Source organism: Centruroides sculpturatus, unplaced genomic scaffold, assembly GCF_000671375.1.
Source record: "Centruroides sculpturatus isolate CEXI.00-Female unplaced genomic scaffold, Cexi_2.0 scaffold1447, whole genome shotgun sequence".
NCBI lineage: Eukaryota > Metazoa > Arthropoda > Arachnida > Scorpiones > Buthidae > Centruroides > Centruroides sculpturatus.
This window is the reverse complement of record NW_019385631.1, coordinates 142,137-161,171: the sequence shown is the minus strand read 5'-3', so window position 1 is coordinate 161,171 and position 19,035 is coordinate 142,137. Positions and strand designations below refer to the sequence as shown.

General features: G+C 30.4%; 1 protein-coding gene across 1 annotated transcript in view; it reads right to left on the bottom strand.

Moving 5' to 3' along the window:
- The window catches only part of LOC111640746 (vacuolar protein sorting-associated protein 13A-like), a 188,095-nt gene that overhangs the window by 26,962 nt on the left and 142,098 nt on the right, over positions 1-19,035 (bottom strand). Inside the window, exon 29 of the mRNA XM_023386792.1 lies at positions 9,858-10,016. Within this exon, the coding sequence (XP_023242560.1) occupies positions 9,858-10,016 (159 nt within the window). The remainder of the gene's footprint in view (positions 1-9,857; positions 10,017-19,035) is intronic.

The window sequence follows — 19,035 nt, the reverse complement described above, 5'->3', positions numbered from 1 at the left end:
TTTAAAGGATTGCCGATTTAACTCGGATCTTTTATATGTTGGTGCAACTATGCGACATTTAATGCAGAGAATTAAAGAACATAAATACTCCATAACTAAGAACTTGGATAGCACTGTACTTGTGGCTTTCGCTAAACAACAGGAAGTCGACGTGCATTGGGACAAGGCCTCTATCATCAGGGCCACGAACAACAAGCAAGCGCTGAAGTATCTTGAGAAGTTGGAAATATACAAAGCCCACATTAACAAGGGCTGTATTAATCATAGGGATGCGGATTGTTTATCCACCACATGGAAATCATTTTACCATAGCGCATAATGGTAAACTTATAATAGGCATTATTGCGGCAAAAAATTTGATTATGTGTATTTTTATTTTATTTTTATTCCGATAAGAATCATATGCGCAATTTTTGTACGATTTTGTTATACGACTGTGTTTTACGTTGGAATTTGAGTTTTTAAAAGCTTGTGTTCTATTTTTAGCATTCTTTTAGTTTGAAATAGTTTGAAATAGTTTAACTGATGAAGGCTGTTTAAAACAGTCGAAAACGTTATTATTATCTTATTAAATATTGCTGGATTAATAAGGTGTTGGGTTTTTAGTTAATAATCATATATGTAACCTTTGCTTTATTCTAGTAGTAGATTACTTCACTTGCCTTTCGTCTTTTCTCAATGAATGACAACCCAGAACTCACCATGTGGAGATGGCTGTGTGAGAGACAAATGATAAATATTTTTGAACAGCTTGACTGCCTTGCTTTAGGTCAATTATATGTGTGTTCCAATGCTCATTTTATAGCTTTCTACATTCAAACCCAATTCAAAATTTCAATTATTTTATGAATAAAACACGCCTTTAATAATCCAGTATTAAATATCAGCAATTAAAATTGCTGGATTATTAAAGGTGTGTTTTATTTGTGTAGTTATCCAGTATGTACATTATAAGTATATTCAATTACAGTAGTACCTCAGGATACGAAATTAATCCGTTCCTAAACTGAGATCGTATCATGAAAATGTCATAAGGTGAATCATTTTTCCACATACTATTACATGTAAAACCAAATAATCCATTCCAACATGAAAAACACACTCAAATTAAAGCTAAGTAGTGCATTGAAAAAAAAAACTTTAGTAAGGAAAACACTGAAAAATGCATTTTGTAGTTGTAAATGTATAAATAACCATAATAGAATAATAATTGATTAAAAAAATGTAGTTTTATTTGCACTTTACCTTTCAGGATAGACAATGGTGAAAGTGTAAACTGGTGGTGGAGCAGAGGGAGAAGGGAAATGATATTAAAACTTAACTTACATAACATAATGTAACAATAACTTAAAAATAACTTAACACTAATTTTTTTTTATCTTTTCTGTTTTATATTTTTTTAAAAATTTTTTATTCACTGCTTTTTGCTTTCTTTCCTTCACTTCCACCAGCACTTTCACTGGATAGAGGTCGCTTGGTAAAATATCTATCCAAAGAGGTTTGGCTTTATGTACTTTTTAAAATGTTTTTAAAATGACTTAGGCAATGTCATTAAACTGAGCAGTAATATGACTAGTGTGAACCTTTTCAAGATGTTTCTTTTCAATAAAATCAGTCACTTTCTGATAATACCTCAAGATTTCCTTTATCGAGTGAGATCCTTCCACGACAAAGCAAATACACGGACTGAGACTAATGAACAGAAAGAACACGTGATCATGGCAGTTGCGCTGCGAACTAATTTAACATCATATGGCAAGGTTTTGTTCATACTGTGGAGCAAAAAATATGTTTGAATTTCTTGTCATATCCTGAAAATTTCATATGCTGAAGCGTTCATATCCTGAGGTACTACTGTATTTTTTAAATTTACACAATTTAAATACTAAACTAAACTTTACTACTAATATATACTATATAATTTTATATTAATACACCATTCTTCAATTGAGTTATTATAATAAACTTTTTTTCTTTAAATTATCATAAAAAGCTTTCCAAGCACTTGATAATAAATCTGCATCCCTTATATTAATGCAATCTTTTCTGAAGGCTGTTTTAAATATCTATAATATATCCAACCATTTAGCTCTTCTTTATTAAAACACTTTTTAATTAATGCTGCTTGTTCTATTTTAGCTTTAATACTTGTTTTGGAGGCACATATGGAAAGCAATGTTGTTTGTTTCCTTTTCTCAATATCATATCTGTGTTCTTTAATCCTGCTGTTAATTGATCTGTTTGTGGCTCCTATTTATATTAAATCCTTTCCAAATCTACCATCTGTTAATAGTATGCCATAAATTCCCAGCACCCTGTTCCAATTTATAGTTTGTTTATCATTTCACATTTGGTATACTGTGCTGCATCTTTTATATGCAAGATCTTTTCCCTCCAATATATGTAATTTCCTTATATATATATAGGTTCCAGTATCTTGTCATATTCCACAATTATGTTTTTAGACTCAGATAGAGTTTCATTTTTGCCATACAGTGGTATCATGTCATATTGTCATATATGTATATATTTTTTTGTTAAACATATCACAAGTTTTATTGAGTATCCATGTATTTTTGCTATTCTTTTTATGTGCTTAAGCTCTTTGATCATATCCTCAATATTGGTGCAATGGGTAAAGGCCCTCCTAACTAAGGATCTAAAAGCAGCTAATTTATATCTAAATGGATCATTTGAGTGTTCCAGAATAAAAAAAAAGGAATGTATTCTAGTTCATAATATAAGTAGATATGTATGCCCTCTTCTTTAATTTCAATTTTAATATTTAAAATATGAATATGAACTGTAGTGTTGCTATGTTGTTCAACTTTTAGGGTAAGACCACATGAATTCATGTTAATTCTATTTTAAAAAAATGTTTATATCTGGTATATTTCATCAAATAGTGATATCTTCTATGTCTCTATTATATTAACCAGGAATTAAAGCTAAAACAAAACAAGCAGCATTAATTAAACAGTGTTTTAATAAAGAAGAAACTAAATGGCTAGATATATTACAGATATTTAAAACAGCCTTCAGAAAAGATTGCATTAATATAAGGGATGCAGATTTATTATCAAGTGCTTGGAAAGCTTTTTATGATAATTTAAAGAAAAAAGTTTATTATAATAACTCAATTGAAGAATGGTGTATTAATATAAAATTATATAGTATATATTAGTTGTAAAGTTTAGTTCGGTATTTAAATTGTGTAAATTTCAAAAATAATTGAAATTTTGAATTGAGTTCGAATGTAGAATAAAATGAAAATGAGCTATAAAATGAGCATTCTAAATGGAACACATGTATAACTGACCTAAAGCAGGGCAGTCAAGCTGTTCGAAAACATTTGTCATTTGTAATCTACTACAGTAATACCCCGAACTTACGTGATAGTGGGGTAGAGCGATAACCGCGTAAATCAAATTCGTGTAAGTCGGAGTATAATTTTGCAATTTGTGTAAAATCCAAGTTGGATGTATGTAAGCTAATAAATGTTCTCGTTAATCTTATCTCGTATTTCGATTTGTTCACAGTTGCAAGAAATCACCAGATAGAGTCTCTCAAGTCTCCGTAGATATAACAAACACAGAAATAAATAACACAAAATAAATTGTAGCTATGTGTTGATTCCACACGACACGTCCGAACATGTAAGCTGAACAATAGTGTGGGGGAGTGAGTAATCAAGAGTTGAGTGGCGCTCAAACAAAAGACAAATCGATGATATTTGAAAATCGCATAACTCCGGGTTCACATAAGTTGGGGTAGCATTAGTCGAGGCATTACTGTACTGGAATAAAGCAAAGGTTATGTATATGATTATTATTTTTTCAATATTTATTCCAATATATAGGTACCTAAAGATGATAATTATATTGTTATCTAAAGTACTTAAGTATATATATAATTTGTTTTTAGCATGTTTGTATTATTTTTCTTAGTGTAAAACCTATTAGCATAAAAAGAGAATATTAAAATACACATCTAATAGTACATTTAAGTGTTGTCATTATCTATTGTTCTAATTTCAGTTTAGGAAATAAAAAATATTTTCCACTTATTAATGCTAATAAAACATTAGTAAACAATATGTTGACTAACACGCCAAATTAATAAATAAACAAAAACAAAAACACTGAGTTCGGCGTTAAATGCGTTTTTTTATCGCTAGTACTTTCGACGAGCTTATCGTCGTCGTCCTCAGGCGATTTAAACAAAAATAATCGAACACAAAATAGAACGCGTAATATAAATTGAAATTATGCTAAAGCCGTTAAGAACACGTAGAAATTTAAACATAATTCGAAAACCGAACGAGCAGATAGCTCCGTGAAGTGCGAGCTGGCGTTTGCACTTCACGGAGCTATCTGCTCGTTCGGTTTTCGAATTATGTTTAAATTTCTACGTGTTCTTAACGGCTTTAGCATAATTTCAATTTATATTACGCGTTCTATTTTGTGTTCGATTATTTTTGTTTAAATCGCCTGAGGACGACGACGATAAGCTCGTCGAAAGTACTAGCGATAAAAAAACGCATTTAACGCCGAACTCAGTGTTTTTGTTTTTGTTTATTAACTAATAAAACATAATTCAAGGAGTGCACTTATGCATTTTGTCAATTCACAAAAGTTTTACACCATTAGAAAGAAGACAAATTATGGAAATAAAACATCTGGTCATAGTTTCCAACGCAATGCCCATAAATTCACAATTTCAGAATAAACAATGGAGACTAAGAGACTAATTCAATTGACTTCATGGACCTCCTGAAGGGTTAAAAGAGCTAAAGAGCTCTTCTTCAGATTGGATAATTTTCCATTGATCTGATTGGACCATTTCATCCAATCTAAAGATTACAGTTCAAGCAGTAACTATTATAAATAGGTTAAATAGTTCATTCAGTTGAAATCATGGTTAGGTAAACATTGGACAAGTGATAAACTGTTGAATAACAGTTTTAGTTGTAATCAGTGTTTCATTATAGATAGATAATGAAACATAATAGATAATGAAAAGTGAAATATATTTATATCCATTTATATCCAATATGCATTTATATATATATATAAAAATGGACGTGTGTGTCCCTATATTTCACTTTTCAGCCAAAACTACACATCACACATGAATGGTGTTTGTATGTGGTAGTAGCCCCAAGTCTCCATTCATGCACTATGGTGGTTGCGTCTCGATAGCTATAAGGGTGCGGGAGATATGGGGANTAATTTTAATTTTATACGATTATTTTTATACTTTTATTTTATTAAATCGAATTTTCTTCTTATCAAAATAATTCGATACCTTCGTAATTTATTCTGAAAGAAATTTAATTAAACTTTTAAAGAACTTAACACGATTAGGCTAATTCTTTTATTTATCTACTTTAAAAGGATTTTTCTACAAAATAGAAAATATTAAACACATTTTTAATGTTACAATTCGTTTAATTTAATACGTTTTCAGCATTTTTTTAACGCGTTATAATTGTATAATTAATCTAAATTATAGATTAAGAACTTTATAATAATTGATAAATTAAAATAAAAAAGAAAACTTATTTTTAAATACATATTTTTTTTCCTCCCAAGTTTAGAAAAATCGTCCATTTTTAAATATCTTTTTTTTAATTTAATTGTTAAATTAAATTAACGTAAAAAAAATTATATTTGTAATCTCTTCCCGAATGTGTTTTATTTAAAAGATTTCTTCGAAATGAATTCGTTTAAATCGAAAATGTTGAATTAGACCTAATTAATGCTTTAAAAGCATTATTATTAGGTTAAGTGCCAAAAAATCTAAGAAACGAAATTAAAAGAAAAATGAATTGATTTCCGGCGTGTAGCACATTAATGGAATTATCTTTCATCCAAGATAATTAGTTGAACTTAGTAGCGGTGGAAAAACGAGGAAAAAAAAAATTATTTTTGGGTATCGGTAATTCAAAGTAAATCATTATATATATATATATAATAAAAAAATGCTTCAATTACGATTCGATTTAAGTAGTTAAGTTTTTAAAAGAAATTTCTACTTATGCTTTATCAGTGATTTAATAAGAATTTCTTGAAAATTAATTTATTTTTATTCAATTTTTATGTTTTATTTTATTACATCGTCTAGTTTTAATAAATTCTTCTATACATTTTGGAATAAAAATAGCCGTAATACAGTATCGAAAATTGTATTAGGCTATACAATGACTATTTTTTACTATGTAGGCTACAATATAACACCACTACGAATGTTTTAATATGATTTAAGTATGAATGTTTAAAGGATTGCCAACGGTCTTACTATAAAGATGTTCTTTTAATGCAACTAAATCATTTTAAAAACCTTGCATTTCTGTATACAAAATACGACCAGAAGATGTAGCGAAATATAATGTTTTACATATAATAATTTTAATATAATATCGCAATAGGTTTTTATATGAAATTAAATAAAATAGAAGGTCTATTTTTCTTTTTATATAAGATTCATTATATGAATGTTTACTTAAAATTTACCTTAAAAACCGTGTGCGTATATTAGATAAATGTGCTGTACTATATAGTACATTTGAAAATAGGCCTATGTATATAAGATATATGTATTCCATATGTAAAAATATGTATTTATGTGGATATGCTAATCTATAAAGATAGGAGTGAACATACATTAAGCCTACAGTCTTCCTATTTGCAACAGTAAATTGTAAAACCTTATTGAGAAAGTTAAATAAGAATAAAAACTTAAAATTTTGTACAAGTTCATGTATAAGTTGCAAGTTTCGTGTCTTAAATTAGCGACTTTATTTAGACTACTGTTTAGTTTTTTTTTTGTGTGTAAAGTCTAATAATATTTTCACTCGTTTATGGAAGGTATGTTTAAAAAAATCTATTCACATACATGTGTAAAAAATTGTTTGTTTTATTGAAAATTAATAAAAATCTCTAAATAAGTGGCATAAGAAAGAAGTAAAATCAGACTAATATAGATCAAATAAAATCAGTAAAAATATACAAATATTCCAAAATCCAAAATACTTCCAGTCCCAAACATTTTGGATAAAGGATTCTCAACCTGCATAACAAACAAAAAAGAAAACTCCATGTAAAAAAAGGAATAAAAAAAATGTCTATTATTATTAAAGTAAAATCTGAGGTAATACTTAATAAGAAATTTCTCTTTCAGCACAGAAATAATGAGATGTAAAATAGACTAACTTGGTGCATATGTTGGTTAAAATGTAAAGAAATAATTTTGTAACAGAAAATTTTAACTTTGTTTTAACATTTTAAATTTTTCATAAAAAGGTTGTCACTTTCCATCTGAAACTTCATATCATATTGACCTTTAATGAAGGGACATCAATTTATTAATTATTGAAGTCATTTCCATAGCAACCATTTGTGCCTGATCCTAACATTGACTTCTCACTGATATCAAAATAAATCTTACTGAAATCATTAGTCACAACCCTCATATTAAGATTAGAAACTTTTTTAGACTTAACAGCCAACTTAATTCATTAATACATTGCAAAATATTAAAAAATATTAATGGCTTCCAGAGTAGTACTACTGTAATTGTTATGTTTTATTGTACTGTACTTGTATATTATCTTATTATTGTTAAAATTACACTATATATTCCTGTTTAAATGAATGTTATTTTTAAATACCTGAATATTAGAGAGCAATTCTTCCACCACATTTCGAATAGTATAAATGATAGGAGTTGATAAATGTAAATCAACACAACTAAGACTTGCTGTCATTTTGATTTCATCTTCTGAAAGTCTTTNAGGCAACACAAGGTGCGTGTAACATTCCTAAACCAGATACTTTCGAAGAGACACAGAAATGGGCTGCTTGGAAAGGTTTAGGTGACATGTCACAAGAAACAGCAATGAAAGAATACATTGATGCAGTAAAATCAAATGATCCAAATTGGAATGAGGATAAAAACATCACTATTAGATCAAAAGATGTTTTTGACTGGGTGAGGACAAATAACTTAGACAGCTTAGAACAGATCATTCGGACCAAAGATTTCCCAATAAATCAACGAGATGAATTGAAAATGACATTATTGCATTGGGCATGTGATTTAGGATTTGCTTCTATTGCTGAAGTTTTGCTTCAGAATAATATTGATATCAATGCTCAAGATGATTATGGGCAGACTGCTTTACATTTAGCAAGTTTTTGTGGATATCCTGATATCGTCCAGTTACTTTTGGAGAATGGAGCTAAAATGATCACGGATGACAATGGTTTGACAGCCAAAGATGTGGCATTTAATGAAGAAATTGCAAATCTTTTTCCTTCTTGTTATAATTGAATATGTATCTGTAGTATGTTCATATGTTAAGATCTTGATTTATTAAAGACATGTAAATATTTTAAATTATGTTTTGAAAATATTGGTATTCAGATCTTTTTACTTTTTTTTTTATTAATAAATACTTGAGTTATTACATTACTCAAGTATTTATTATTAATAAATACTTGAGTAATGTTAAGTAATGATAATTACATTATTTATTAATACTTGAGTATTAATAAATAATGTAATTATCTTAATCTTCACTATCGTTACTTTTTGCCCAGCGAAGCGGGTCCTTGCAGCTAGACTCTAGATTACTTAGAAAAACAGTCTTTTATATATATAAAAAAAAACTATATTACATAGAAATAAAAACCCAGCGAAGCAGATCCTTGCAGCTAGTTAGAAAATATTTTGTGTAAGTCAAAATTTAACCATACAAGTTTCGATATTGCTATCTGTTGCTTGTCCAGTAAGAGAGGAGACTAGATACAGTTATTGTAAAGAACTATACAGTTATTCAGGATTAATGAATATAAAAGAATCCCATTATGATAATATCTTGAGAAATTTTCCTTTATCCAAAATTGAAATAACTGAAAACCTCCAAAATCTGTAAGTATAAGCTTCCTTTCAAACAGATCAATTAACATCTCTATGTTATGAATATATATAAAATTATTTTAACATATTGATGTAAAATATTTTTTAAATATTTTCACTCGTTTATGGAAGGTATGTTTAAAAAAATCTATTCACATACATGTGTAAAAAATTGTTTGTTTTATTGAAAATTAATAAAAATCTCTAAATAAGTGGCATAAGAAAGAAGTAAAATCAGACTAATATAGATCAAATAAAATCAGTAAAAATATACAAATATTCCAAAATCCAAAATACTTCCAGTCCCAAACATTTTGGATAAAGGATTCTCAACCTGCATAACAAACAAAAAAGAAAACTCCATGTAAAAAAAGGAATAAAAAAAATGTCTATTATTATTAAAGTAAAATCTGAGGTAATACTTAATAAGAAATTTCTCTTTCAGCACAGAAATAATGAGATGTAAAATAGACTAACTTGGTGCATATGTTGGTTAAAATGTAAAGAAATAATTTTGTAACAGAAAATTTTAACTTTGTTTTAACATTTTAAATTTTTCATAAAAAGGTTGTCACTTTCCATCTGAAACTTCATATCATATTGACCTTTAATGAAGGGACATCAATTTATTAATTATTGAAGTCATTTCCATAGCAACCATTTGTGCCTGATCCTAACATTGACTTCTCACTGATATCAAAATAAATCTTACTGAAATCATTAGTCACAACCCTCATATTAAGATTAGAAACTTTTTTAGACTTAACAGCCAACTTAATTCATTAATACATTGCAAAATATTAAAAAATATTAATGGCTTCCAGAGTAGTACTACTGTAATTGTTATGTTTTATTGTACTGTACTTGTATATTATCTTATTATTGTTAAAATTACACTATATATTCCTGTTTAAATGAATGTTATTTTTAAATACCTGAATATTAGAGAGCAATTCTTCCACCACATTTCGAATAGTATAAATGATAGGAGTTGATAAATGTAAATCAACACAACTAAGACTTGCTGTCATTTTGATTTCATCTTCTGAAAGTCTTTGGCTTCTTGAAAATTCTACTTCACATGGATAAAGAACCTTAAAATGAAAATAAAATTTTCAAAATATTTCATATAAATTTTATATAAAATTTATATAAATATAAATAAAACAAAAATAATTTATTACTTTTTTTATTTTGATTAGGGTATTATATAAGAGTATATAACATCTAATGGTACAAATTTTATTTTTTTTTTAATTTCAATAAACACTCAGATTCTTTGAATATTCTGATTCAAACACCTTATGCTTCTGAGAAGTAATATTTATTATCCTACAAACGATTTCTACCTGCTCCACAGGTCGTCATCAGGTATTTTTGAAAATTCTTGGAATGCTTCTTTGCACCGGTTCCAGGTTCGAATGTTTATGCGAAACAAAATTCAAATTTCTATGTCTGTTTGAACAATTCGTTTAAATACAAAAATATAAATGATAAACAGAACTAATTAAATACATGGATCCAAGTAAAGTAAATAACATAAAATAAAACAAAATAAATAAAGTAAATTAACATAAAATGCAATAAAAATATATATCCATACAATACACATCATTATATAGACAAGGAGTATGTGTCAAACTATCTGTCAAGGTCTTAGTGGAAGACAAACTCTAACACGAGCGCTCATAAACAGGTAGATCTTTGACTCACATGTCTATAAAATGTTGGCCGAGATAAACCTTTTCGAACAAAAAAATAGGGGAATTTTTGATAGATGAAAGGTGAAAATGATCGTTAAATTCTTAGATGTCAAAAATGGTAAACAACGGCCTGAGTTATGAGTGCAGGTGTTATTGTTTTATAAACAGTCACCGAGCAGAGTTGACAAAGAGGTATCAGATGGACACCTCAAATCGGACCTTTCCCACGACCCAAAAAAGTTTTGTCTTGCACCTGGAGACAAAGGAGAAACCAATCGGGAAGCGAGGAATGGGACGAGGGACCAATCCGAAATGCGAATAGTGGGGGAAAAACTATAAAAATTAGAACTTCAAGGTCGAAGACGAGTCTCCTCTGGATTAAGCCTACCGTTGTGATTTAGATTGTGTTGTGCAATTGCCGATCACCCAGGATGCCACACCTTAACAACGAACATCTGTATCGTCCAGTGATCCTTCTCGTCTGCCCGGGCTGTGACCGATCACCCGAACTTTCGCCGTTCACAGGAGCACCGAGATTTGGAATTGTCCAATATCAATGTAAGCATGAATTTGAACAAATAAACGGGTTTTCTTTTGTAAAACACTTGTTCTTCATTTGCCCCTTCGCCACCGCCCACATACGTGGTTTCCCTTAGGCTCATTTTGACGTGAGATAAACTATTCCCCCCCTTTAACGTCGGCAAACTTACATACTGGGTTATTATCAATCATATATTTCCATGCTGTTGGTAAATTTGTGGCGTCTTTATATTTCAAACATTTGCCTGTAGCCCCTGATCTGCATATTTCAAATTTCTCCACAGTCATTGCTAAAGACAGTGAGCGCACCTGTCTAAGGTGGCACAAACTGAAGGTTCAATAATTGATTTGAATGAAGTTAGGATTATTAGACATATTTTATGGTTTGAAATAATAATGAGTTCTGAGATCTTCAGGGTGAAAATAATGATTTTTGTTTGTTGATAGAAAGTTATGCTGCCTTGTCAGGGTTTTGGCAGGATATGCTGGAATATGCATGGAGTATACTATGAATTTTTTCTGAATTAAGACAGATGCATTCAAGAGTATGCAGAAATTGGGTTTTCAAGAGTACACACATATTCCTAGAGATCCTGATAATGCATACTTCTTTCGTTTTTACTTTCCAGTCTTTTCAAAACATTTCTTTCTGATGCTAGCATACTTGTATTGTACATTATTTCATTACAAGCATTTAAAAAATCAATTGGTAGTATCAAATCCAAATTTCTCCTCAGAGTATTAATAAGGCAAAATTGCAAAACTGCATACTCTTATGTGAATTTACCCTATAGATTTTTAAAATAGAATATTAATAGAATTAATTAAAAAAAATAGAATGTATAAAAAACTTATTATTTTTAACTTCTACACAAATTAGATATGTATAAACATTAATTACACACCTTTAAAAACCTTAAAATTCTAGTAAATAAATTTAATAAACAAACGTTTTTGATCTATTACTAATTGGCAATATTTACTAATCTATTACTAATTGGTATTGAAAAAATAATCATCACATTATATTAAAATATAACATGCTAATTATTTTATTTAATTACTTAATATTATAATTATTAAATATAAAGCTACACCAACTGCCATATAAGATTGAACTATTTTCCAGCGATTATAATTTTTATTATTTTATTTATTAATTAATTATAATCACTGGCAAATAATCTGATCTTATACAGCAATTGGTGTGACTTTATACTAATGTATCAGATTTTGAGAGATGTTTATATAATCATTAAAAAAAAAAATATATATATATATATAATTAATTCCTGTTCATACTTAGATAAGGCATTTTATTCTTGTTTCTTATGTAATTTCTTTTTCTTGTTTTAATAAAATGAATAGGAATAAAATATCATTATCAACATTAAGTTACTTAATGATAAAAATATTTTAATATTACAAATAAACATATTGGCAAGCACTAAAAATTTTAATTCTTAAATAATTATTGTATTTACATGTTTGCTATTATGAATATGTTGCATTATACATGTGTATACATTACACACACATACATATACACTAAGGATGCACCGATTAATTGGTAAGTAATCGGTAATCGGTCGTATCGGCCACTTAGCCGATTAATCAGTATCGGCCATTTCCCCGATTAATCGGTTTCGATAATCGGGCAATTTTACATTTTGGTATTTTTGTTAGAATGTTACGTACAATGCTAGTAATAAAACCTAATAAATTTCTGTTATATATTTATTATTTATTACATGACAAACTGAATATTAAAAAAATTTTACAATTCAAATTATTCCTTTCATCGATACATATTATAAGTATAATATAATGTATAATACTGTATAAAGTTTAAACTTTAAATAAAAAAGAAAGTATTGAATATGTTAAGAAGAGAAATTAAATTTTTATTTGTTTTATAAGTTTAAACTTTAAACATNTTTAACGATACAATAGTCTTCGTTAGGCTTAACATCGACGAAAATTCAACGCGAAGCGACACGCAATGGAGAAAAATTTTAACATGAGATAAATTAATATATTTTTTTCGTACATGATTCGTTATCCGAAAAATAACTTATCCGAACCACCCCAGTCCCCAATTGATTCGGATAAACGACGCTCTACTGTATATTTTTTCGTGTGTAATCGGTTATCCGAAAAATAAGTTATCCGAACAACCCCAGTCCCTAATTGATTCGGATAAACGACGCTCTACTGTACATAAAATCAAAATCTTTATAAATTTTGACAAATTTTTAAAGCTTTGTTTTGTTATTTAAATACTACATGATTATTTCATTGATACGTAGTAGAGGAAGCTGTATTGGGTCTGTCCTATCTCTTTGTAGTCCTGTATATAAGGTCATTACAGGTAATCTTTAAATGGCATTTTAAAATTAATCACTAGATTGTTTTTATATATTATTTATACATCTAAAATTCTTTACGTTTATATTTTAGAAGATTATTTATAAAGTTTTTTACCTGTCTAAAACACTGCATCGCTTAAATAAGCAGACATAAATCCGAATTAATTTATTTATCATTGTTTCAACTGTTATTGCCTCACTTGTGCATTGTTTACGTCGTTCCTAATAATTGATAATTTGACTTTTCGGTGGAAAATGTATTAAAAACTTACCAAAATTATTAGAAATAATGGACTCGAATAATTCTCACCGGTGTGATCTAATTGATGTGCTATTTTTTGTTTGGTTGCATTATTCGTGTCAGCAATGTCCTGTATAAACTTATACTAGGTCAATTATTGATTTATGTATGACAAATTGTATATTTTCTTTCGATTAAATACAAAATTAACCTTAACCCACATTACGTATAGGTACAGTACATTTATATCGATTCGTTATACAATATTGATATGGTTATTGTTTATCTGCTTTAAAGAATACTTACTGTACGTACGTACTGCATATACAAATTAAATATATATATAACGTGCTTTGGGTCGTAAATTTAATGAAATTTAAATGTAAATGACGCTTTATCGAAAATGAATATTGCAAAAGTTACGTTTCGGCCATTGTTGTCAACAAGTAAAACGGATGAACACCTAACACCAATTTGGAGCTGTAAACATAGGAGAAAATAAATAAATAAATAAATATTTTTTAACATTTGTAAATATTTGTTTATATTGGATTCGTGAAATACGTGAAGGCAACGCTGCCAAAGGGGTATACCTTTCCGGAGGGTTTTCTATGGGAAACTGGCTTCTACTTAGGTGTTAGACACATGAAGAAAATCCGAAACTCTAAGTATCTAGAGCGTTAATAATCTATTGATAAAGCAATGAATTAATATTCAAAAAATAATTTTAAAAAAAAACTAATTCTACTGAAAGGAAAGACAGTAGCGGATTACCAATAAGCGGGCGCCTAGTGTATGTATTGTTAATAGAGACTGTGGTCTGGAGGGGCCTCAAAAATTACGTAGCAAAATATAATATGCCTGTTAAAATTTAGTGAACGTTTAAAAAGCTTTTAAAAGTTTTTTTTTATCTCTTCCATCGACATTATTGTGAATAACAGAAGTTTTGGTAATTAATTTTATTTAACTTTCAATTAACGAAGAGGAACTTAATTGACCAGAAGTTTTATCTAAACATCACTTCTAATTATATTTGATTGGAAAGCCTGTCGAAGGAAATAACATGGAAGACCATATTTATCTGATAGAATATCCAACCGTGTGTGTGTGTGTTTGTCTGTCTTGTCTTGCAGACAGACACACACACGGTTGAAAAAAGTCATGTTTTTTTCCATTTATGGGGCATTAAAGAATCTGTCCAATGTCAATTTCTTTTCTTTCTTCTTAAGGGTTTTTCAGAAGTAATTACTAACATTGTCGTTGTAAAGATCCATGAGCCTATTAATCTCAACCTGGTTTGGATGCCATTCTAAGGCCATTGTTCTGACATCCTCCCATTTTTTCAATAGATCTTTAATGGCAGATGTCGGCATTGGTTTCTTTTGACTTTTGACTGGTTAATACACATTTCTCTGAATTTCTTGGCATTCTTCTGTTGTCAGATCAGTTCTGGTTTCATTATGAGCTCTTCAATGTCATCTTGATTCAACTCCAATTCAAGATCTCTAGCAGTTGTCACAATTTCATCTGTAATTTCAGGGTCATCATCTCTGTCTGCCTGAATGCAGGCAGGACACAGCTTTTGCCAAGTAGAATCCAACTGTCATTGAATGACTTCTGACCATCTTTCTGATTGAGCCTGATAGCTTCAAGAATATCAACTTTTTCTTTCCAAAACGTTTTTGATGTCATCGTTGAGGAGAACTGGCATGCTTCAAAACACTGACGAAACAGTGCATGAATGTACAATTTCTAGAAACCTACAATAACTTCCTGATATATTGGCTGAATCAACAAAGTGGCATTTGGAGGCAGAACTGAACTGTCAGCCAGGGAAAGTCTTCCAGCAATTTATCTTCAATGTCTTTTGGTTGTCCTGGTGCATTGTCCAATAGAAATAGTGCTTTCAATGGCAATTCATTGATCTGAAGCTAATCGTTGATGCTTGAAGCACAGTTCTTGACACTCCATTCTTTTTAGGCTCCATAATACTATCAGTTTCTTTTTTTAAATAAAAAGTTCAGAAAAGCACTTACAAAATTCATAGAACAGAAATCAACTAGCACACAAAAAGATTATATAAATGTGAGACCCAGATAAAATTTGAAATTTGGTGTTAAAACGTTAACGAATATCTGATAGGACAGTTAAACTCTCACCTTTCGAAAATAAAAACCAACACAAAACTTAATGAGTACCTGACAGTCTCACAAAGACTATAAACATTTTTTTCTGTCAGATTGATAAACAAAAGGTTGGAATTACAAGGGAGAGTTCAAGGTTCGGAAGAATGATATTTGATCAGTATTGAGTTGAGTGTCGATGTTGATGTTTCCCACATTTTAAAAAGTTTCGAATTGTCACCTGGAGAGAAGGGAACACCAATCAATACTCATTATTTTATGTCGCTTCTTCTTGTATTTGTTCTGTTAGGTGTTTGTTATCCGAATATGAGTTTGTTGTCCAAACATAAAAATCTTTCATAAAAGTGTTCATTGTCCAATTTGTTCACAGTCCGAACTGTTCATTAACAGATCACCCACTGTTCTTTAAAAATACTAAATATCATCTAGATGGTATCATAAATGTTATTCAAAATTAATTAAATTTTAAAATTTCAAATACATACTCCAATTTTACTAACCAGAAATAATATCAAATTGTTTTATTGTAGCAAAAAATTATAATAAATCACAAAATCCTAATGATTCTGGATTTATTTAGCATTAGAACAAAATAAACAAAATACACATTAGAATGTTCTTGAATTCTTCTATATCAGAGATGAGCAACACACGGCCCGTTAAACATGTTTATGCGGCCCCCACCAAACATTTTTAAAATTGAATTTATTTTATCGACTTTCTCCCATCAATATATTGTTATAAAATTAATTATAATAAAATGATAGTACATACTAAACTGAAACAATTTTTTGTTACTCACTTGTCAGCGACTTGTTCAAACATGCAATACGAACGCGCCGTGTCTGTGCTTGTTTGTGTTTGCTTCTGTCACACAATCAGTCAGACTGGTAAGCTGTTAACTAGCAATTTTAGCAATTCTTGTGTTTCTTAAAAGGTGTGAGTGCAATATTATTGTCAAAAAGGTAATATTAGAGTTTTTTTATTCAAAATTAAGTTTTCCTACAATTTTTTTAACTTTCAAATTTTTAATCCATAATAGCATGTCGGAAAAGCAAACAAAAAAACGGAAGGTTGCGGATGAGCACAGGCATTTCCAAGAAAAGTGGAAATTTGATTATTTTTTTCACTTTCATCGAAGATAAAGCTGTATGTTTAATATGCTCAGAGACTGTGTCGACATTAAAGAAATATAGCATAAAAAGGCATTACGATACAAAACATGAACAACAATATAAAAACTTAACAGGACAACTCCAGATAGATAAATTTAATCAATTGGAGAAAAACTTGGGAAAACAACAGGCTATTTTTAAAAATCAAGCTATTTTATCAAATACGGTAGTCAAGGCTAGTTTTGTTGTCAGTCAAATACTTTTTTTTTTATTTTTATTATAGAAGAGGCTGTCTTTCGACTTAGCCTTAGAGGAAGGAAGAGGTGGGGGGATGAGAGGCAGGGGGGATGGTAGGTGGGGGTGAGAAAGAGAGTGAGGTGGGGGTGGGAGAGAGAGAGTGAAAGGAAGAGTAAATGTGATCACAAGATTGCCTTGTATCGGCAATTAATAGGTCACAAAAATACAATGGCTACAGATTGCCAATTTGGCGGAGGAGAACAGGAATAAAGTAATATTACAATTTTCAATTTATAAATTTACATGTATACAATTTGGCGAGACAGTTATATACAAAATAATAGTATAGTAATTACAAAATAATATAATTATATACAAAATATATAATTTGGGAAGTACAGATTAATGCCTCTTGTTAGAGGAGTTTGTTTGAAAGATGTTACAGCTGTTTATAAAGTTGATCAGGAGATGGAATGCTTCTTTATTAGCACACAGGTAATCAAGCTTTGGGGGCCAGTTTTGACCTTTGTTGATGCTGTGGCTGAACAGTTTATATCGTTCCGAGTCCAGGTTGGGGCAGTCCAGGAGGTAATGGAGGGAGTCCCCTTTAGAAGTATTGTCACAATCACAGTTTTCTTTATCTCGTTTACCAAAACGAGTGAGATAGGCTGGGAAATTCCCATGCCCTGTTATGCATTGGGTGATACCGTATGTCGGGAAAAAATGGTGGAGCTGTTGGCGGTCTTTGACGGAGGGAAGGAACCTATAGGTGATCCTACCTGTATTAGAGTTTGTCCAGTCCTTTTGCCATTCATTCATGATTTTATCATGAATGAGGCTTTTTACGAGGGTGATGGGTATCTTTTTGAAGGATGGAGTGACATTTAAAGTTGTAACTTCTTTCGCTAAGGCATCTGCCCTCTCGTTACCGGCTATGCCACTGTGGCCCGGGATCCAGTTGAAACTAATGTTTCTTTTCTTGTGTAGGTTGTTGGCTAGGTAGCAGACCCTGATACCTGTTGCCGTCTGTTTAGTTGTTCCGTTGAGGACACTCAGCACATATCTGCTGTCTGTAAAGAAGTCGATGTTACCCTGGTATATCCTGAGATGTTTGGTGATGGTAATAAGTGCTTGTTGCATAGCCCATAGCTCTGCCTGGTTGTTTGAACAATGATTACCGAGTTTGTGGTATTCTTCTTTACTGGTTGTGTTATTTACAGTGTCCCAGATGGTGAAAGCCGCCCCCGTACCTTTGTCATTCTTGGCACCGTCTGTATACACATGCCAATTGACATGGTTTGTGGTGGTGGTATTGGAGAGGAGATTAATCGAGATGGTGTCTTTGGTAGCAGGGTGGTGGTTATATTCAATACTGGAAAATTGGTTATCTAATCCGTAAGCCTGAGTCATATGGATTATGTCTTGACAGCTGTGATGGAAGTCGTCCTGGGTGTTGGTTTGAGCACTGATTGTCTCATTGTTGTTTAGATCTTCATTTTGAATGTTCCATATCCAGCTAATGTACTTAATCTTTAAATGGATAGGAACGAGGTTAGCCATAACTAGGAGGGCATCTGTCGGGGCCGTCCTGTAAGCCCTACAGATCCGGATTGCAGAGTCTCTTTGCACAGACAGCAGTTTCCTTTTTATGCGTGTTAAATTTGCTTTATCCCCCCAAATTTGGGCGGCATAGAGGAGAGCCGGCTCGATGACGCCTTTATATATGAGTCGACAGTTTTTGGGGCTTAGTCCCCAGGTATTACG